Here is a 6,392-nt window from a genome sequence, read left to right on the forward strand (position 1 = left end):
AAAGTATTCTGAAGTGGAATCTCTTTTAGCGGAACGATTCATAATATGTACATTTTACTCGTTATTAATTTCAAATTATTTTTTGCTGCTCTATTATTAAATAATATTTATAAGGGGTTTTACGCACATCTCGCTCCGTTTTAACAGCAGTTTAGCCTCAGTTCTAACCCACATTATACACCCTCTGGTAGAACTTCCCCATACTCCAAACTGATGGACTATGTATTAATCTCACTGCTACAACCAGTATTTATACCATTTCGTAACAGCTTTCTAAATTTAATAGCTTGTTCTCATTTTTTACACATTTGAGATCAATCGAATTAGATGACACATTTGAGGTGTGAACAACATGAATCACAACGGAAACCTTGTTTGTTCTAGAGAGAATTTGATTTGTTTTAAGTTTTATAATCTAAACCTCACCTACGTTCTGTAGTATACGAATATAACGATGTGTATCAAATAAAGATCTCCTTTGTGTAGTCGTGCGTGACGTCATTACGCGGTCGTTGTTATCAGTCTTAAATCTCATTCATCAAATATATCGCGCAAATGTGTCGGAAAGTGACGGAGAAGTTTACTACACATACAACTAAGAAATATCGCTTATTTCTTAACCTTTATAAAGAAACGGACAATATATAATTGATGATGCGATCTGCTTTAAATAGTTTTTGCTTCTCATTTTCTGTCACTCCTCTCTGCATTGCTTGCTTGGGACAGTAACAATTTCTTAGCAGAGGTAAGTTTCTTACTTTTTTGTTTTACTTTCAATCGATGTTATACTTGTGTTGTTGTGATATTTCTAAAAGCGGTAGTGTGTAGATGTTTATGATAGTTATCTAGGGTTTAAACAAGCATTTCATGTTGTCATTTTCGAAAATAACACTTCTTAAGGTACTCATGCCAACACAAGAACTATTCCCTCGTAAAATATTCGTTTCCCAATATTATTAAATTCATGTATATTAAACACATTTATTAGAATGTCTTAAAAGTAAAAGTCATAATTATAACAAATAAATAAGTATTGCTTAGAGCGATCTGTTCCTTTTTGGAAGACAGGACGAATATCCCAACCAAACAGTTTGTCATGGAACTAAGGTGGTAATAAGCTTTATATTATTGTGTACGATATGATTCAGGTGTTTTTTTGATATCTTTCTTGTAAGATAATTTAATAACTGCATAGTATATTTCACATATCTCATGACAATTTCAAGGTATATAGATACATTTTTTTTTTAAATCTGATAAGATATTTTCGTCCAATCTGTCTGTCTACTTGGCGGATATAATAAACGCTTCCGTGTTTTCTAAATTTACTTAAAATCGAAGCTTGAAAGTCTTTTTTTATCATAAATTTGACAGTCGATATCTCTCTGAAGCTATAATGTAAACTTTAACTTCATCAAGAAGTATTGTAAGAGAGAAAAATAATCAGATATAAATATAGTTCTTCTGTGGATATCGTCTTTTGTATGTAAGATGTAAATATATTTGTGGGATATCTTATAAAGTTCAAGGTATCTTATATAACATGTACGAAACCTTATTAAGCTTTGAACTTAGCTCATAAAAATGTCGTACAGAGTTTTTAAGATGTCCTATAATCTTTTGAAGATATCTTATACAGCTGTGCGTTGTAAGACATATACATTTTATAAGAGATATCGTATATATTAAGTGACAAGTCATATTGAGAGTTCCTATTGATATGTCCTAATTCAATAAATGAACATAAAGTACGTTTGTCATAAGTACAACATGTAAGTGAATGAAATATTGACAAAACCGGAGATAAAAAAACAGTAAAAATTGTTTTTGAAGATTTAACGTTCTGCAATAACGACACAAAACAAAACTGAAGATTGACTATGCAAATAATAGAGTGCATACGAAGTAAGACAATACCTATTAAACACTTTGTGAACAACGGAAATAAAACAGAAGAACCTTGTTGTATTCCTGGCCAGTGAAATAAATATTTAATTTTCAAAAAAAACATATTTTTTTTAAGTATGATGTACAATCTATTCTTTTTTACCTGTTTCGTTTCAGTATGACACTTTGCGCTCACATAAATTAATTGAGTAATAAATCCCGGAAATCAAATTTAAAACTGTTATTCATGAATCGTTCAGCTCATATAATACTTTATCCGGTGACTGTTTTTAATTTTACTCGACCTGTCATGCATTCACGTACATGTATGCTATAGTATTTAGTTTTGTTTGTGAGAATAAAGCAACATATGTCTGTCCATAATGTATATGCATCCTTGTACTGATTAATTATTGATTAATTCTTGTTTGTTTTGCATATGTTGTATACCAAACTTTAGTCAGTGATTCCAACAACACTACATATAACTTAATTCGATACCTTAAACTCATTGTCGACGATGTAATACTTTTAATTATTCCAATATTTATAATTAAACAGCATTATTTTACATTATAAATTTTGACCATTTTGAGTTTTCATATAACGCATTGGCAATATAGCAATAATGGTATAAAATGTGAAGTAAGTGTATAATATTGCACGTAACTGCTGTCAAGTAATTATTTAAGGAATGATTTTTATTTTTTCAACATTTATGAGGTCATAACAACAATGGGTTTATGGACATATTGAATGAATCGCGTTAGCGATTCATGTAAAATATGTCCAAAAACCCATTGTTGTTATGACCTCATAAATGTTGAAAAAATAAATATCATTCCTTATATTTACATTGACGAATCCTTTCAGTGGATCGATATAACAACGAATAAAACAAATAAACAGGGTTTGTTCCTGCTTATACACGGGTGCAACGCAGTGGCGAGAACAGTGTTTTTTCGCGGGGAAATGTGACACTATCGTGAGAGATCTTAGCAACCGTCAACAACAATAACACAACAAAATGTAGTTCCATATTCAATGTTTATTTGTAGCACAGGACACGTGAATACGTGGATATTTCACCAAGCACAGTTCAATAATATTTTAAGATGTAAGAATTAAGCATCTAGGTCGGTCGTTCCGAGTGAGTAGTTTTTGTAGTGTATTACTACGCAGTGTGATCAGGTTACTATCAGTTTCCACGTGCTGAGATTCTATGAACACCTGTGTTATGCATTTATGAATGTATTTTTTGTCAATGGGTCTAAGCATACAGAATGTAAATATAGTCAAATGAGAGAAAGTATAATGTAACGATTAGGCATATCAACAGTAAAAGGGAAAGCACGTTATACTTTGGATATGTTGGTGTGAATGTCTCCTGTCAATTTCAATATTAACTAAGGCAATTTTATTTTACAGGAGTGCAGCATCGACACCCCACCACCAATATGGCATCTGTCCTCTTGATCTGTGCGTGTCTGATGGGATCTGTATACGGCCAATCTGTTAAAAGAACTTCACATACAAACATATTTGTTGATCCCACTAACCCTCTATCAGAAGCTTTCCACAACGTGGCGTCAACCGCAGAGGGAAGTTTAGTATCTCAGAGCAATTTAGCTGATATTTCACAGAATTTGCGAGGATTTAGTCCTGCCGAATTTCCTGCAGCATTAAAACAAATACTGGCCGGTGCTGCTTCCCCTGCTGAAGCTGTAAGGAGAGCGAACGAGAATTCTGACAAATTGTTGACAGATGGAAACAATATACAGAAAGCCTTCCAAGTAGTTCAAAATAATGCCGTTCTTAAGCAGGTTTTAGAGCTACAAAGGAGTAGAGAAGCGGCTACAGATACAGCGGCTCAACGAATGCGAGCAGAGCTAACGCGAGTTATTCAGCAACAGCAGCAACAGCAGCAACAACAGCAACAGCAGCAGCAACAGCAGCTGTTCTTGGCACAGCAACAGCGACAGCAACAACTACTACAGCAACGACTACAACAGCAGCAGCAGCAACCACAACAACAACAAGGGAATTCACTTTTCACAGATACCCAAATTCCCGACGTACATGAGGGGTTGATAGCTGCCAACCTTTTGCCTACTTCGTTGAATGAGGCAACCACTGGTACAACAAACCGATTTGTAGGTTCTAGTGGTCCTAGTGGTTCTAGCATTAGTTCCAGCAGCACAAGCCAAAGCAGTAACGTCGTTAAGAAAACAAGCAAAAGCGAGAAGAAACAGAAACTGGAAGCAAGATTGAAAAAACTGAGGGAAAGAATTGCGAAGAAGAAAAGGGAAAAGGCAGAGGAGGAAAGAGCGAAACAAACTGCGGCTGCGGCTAAAAATGCTGAAGCCATGGCTACAGCAAGACAGGAAGCTGCTCAGCGCCAAACAGAAGAGTTGTCACGTAATAACGAATTCAATGCAGAAGCAACTTCCACTGGGAGATTTTCAGGCGTAACTTCACAAGACGTTCTGTTGCAAGCAGGAGAAAATGCTGCAGCTGAAGCTCGTATTGCGGGGATGTTAGAGAACCAAGTACAGGGAACCAGTGAAGCAATCACGGTACCTTTTGGACAAAATCAAGGAGAATTCGCATCTGGAGCTGTTTCGCAGTTTATTACGTCATCTCCTGTTTCCACTGGACGAACTGCACAGAGAATGTCATTTGTACCATCGTTCAACAGCCAGAATCAGATTTTTCGGTCAGGTTCGCTAAATGGAATAGGTTCCTTTGACATTTCCAATGCCCAGAGTGTATCGACTCAAGCGAATTCGATGCAACGGTCAATGGGAGCGGCAAGATCTGTACCGACAATTCCTAACCATTCAAACCGTGGGTTCCTCGCTAGAGTCGATAGAAATGGAGACGTTGTGCCTTTGAGCCGAGGCGTCAGTAGTTTTCAATCCCCTAACAATTTTGTCCAGTTTCCATCGCCTTCACAATTCACTTACAGCCCTGCTATTTCATCGCCTGTGTCTTACACAACCAACATGTATAGTTCTCCGTATCAAAATTTTGCACCATACACAACCTCATATGGTACGATGGCGCCGATATTCAGAAATGCAGCATATTCTTTGCCTGGAATGAATGCACAATATTCGCATGTAGTCCTGAATGCACCGCATTCCGTTTCATACCCTAGATATACTTCACCATCATTCCAGGCATTCGTTTGAAAATATATATAACAGCATGCTGAAAAGCACGTATGTACAAATCGATTGGAGCATTTTATATTCACCCATTGTTGAACGAATCTCAACTTAATAACCAAACATTAATAGATCGTGTGTATTACGTACGGTGCTGGTGCATGGGTAAACTGGACAAAACGCTACTACATTCTACTACACACAACTCTCATTTTATTTCATCGATTGTTTATCATTACTCTTCTCAGTTGTTATCCAATATTTCTTCTTTATTTTGAAAGGACATTTACTGTTTTATGACAGTTTTTGGTGTCTGAATTTGTTGATATCATTAGACGTTGGCCTGTTGGTCGAAGTTGTCCGATCATACCCGATATGTGCCGATGTTTACCGACCAGATGATACTAGCCTACTGACTAGCAATCAGAGCTATGGTGGAGATGGACAATTGTCTTTTGTCGTGAAGTTATCAACAAATGTCACATTTCGTATAACATACCATAAATATATCTTTTATGCAATATAATTTTTGCAAATAAAGAAATTTGTATTTAACAACTGCGTGGACTAATTGTGAAAATCCACGCAGAAAAAAAAAATGCATTATGAGTTTGTGTTTCTTTTGACGAGAATGAAATCATTCGAGTCCAATTAATACCAGATCCAAAAAAACGGCAGGTGTCTGGTCAAGGAGCATCATTTTATATCATTATGATTATTTCTTTCAAGATCAAAGAAGATTAATATGCATTTCACATTAATAAGGCCGAAATAATATAATAATAAAATTCGGACAATAGATATTGTTTTATACGTGTAGTACTTATCGGATATGGATCCTTAGTAGAGAATATCTACATTGGATATTTCCTTATAAGTTACATAAGCATGTGTGGTATGTCTGAAATTATCAATTACACGTATAGTGATATATAGGATACTCTCAAATCAGCTGCTGTAAATTCTGAAGATTTTGCTTATCGCAGAAAAATCTTTTTTAATTCTTCCTGTTCAGTGTTTCCCAAATTGAAGTTAACTTTGCCTCCAAGCAGATGATACATACTTTCTTATTTACTAAGCTTTATTCGTGCCAATTTTTAGGGGGTAGAAAATAATGTCAAGTCGTACGTATACTAGTTAAAAAGTCGTACGAAAGAGTTAAAAGTAAGTTGTCAAGGGTGACATTTACATTTATTTACCTGCTTTTCTTTTTTACAAAAACTGACTGCGTATGTTTCGGCCAAGGTACATTTTAGGAGATAAAAGAAATTAGTATCAAAGGGACAATTTAGTGACGTAATTTCTTTTTATAACCTTGTCGCAAAATCTTCATGA

General features: G+C 35.3%; 1 protein-coding gene across 1 annotated transcript; it reads left to right on the top strand.

Annotated features, from left to right (window-relative positions):
- Nucleotides 1–641: 641 nt before the first annotated feature.
- Nucleotides 642–5,658, top strand: LOC110459183 (AF4/FMR2 family member 4-like). The gene is made up of 2 exons (XM_021511329.1): nucleotides 642–745; nucleotides 3,316–5,658. Exon 2 carries the CDS (start codon nucleotides 3,345–3,347, stop codon nucleotides 5,079–5,081), a length of 1,737 nt encoding a protein of 578 aa, XP_021367004.1. The 5' UTR covers nucleotides 642–745; nucleotides 3,316–3,344; the 3' UTR covers nucleotides 5,082–5,658.
- Nucleotides 5,659–6,392: the final 734 nt, after the last annotated feature.

The sequence above is a fragment of the Mizuhopecten yessoensis genome, unplaced genomic scaffold, assembly GCF_002113885.1.
Source record: "Mizuhopecten yessoensis strain PY_sf001 unplaced genomic scaffold, ASM211388v2 scaffold1313, whole genome shotgun sequence".
Taxonomy (NCBI): Eukaryota; Metazoa; Mollusca; class Bivalvia; order Pectinida; family Pectinidae; genus Mizuhopecten; species Mizuhopecten yessoensis.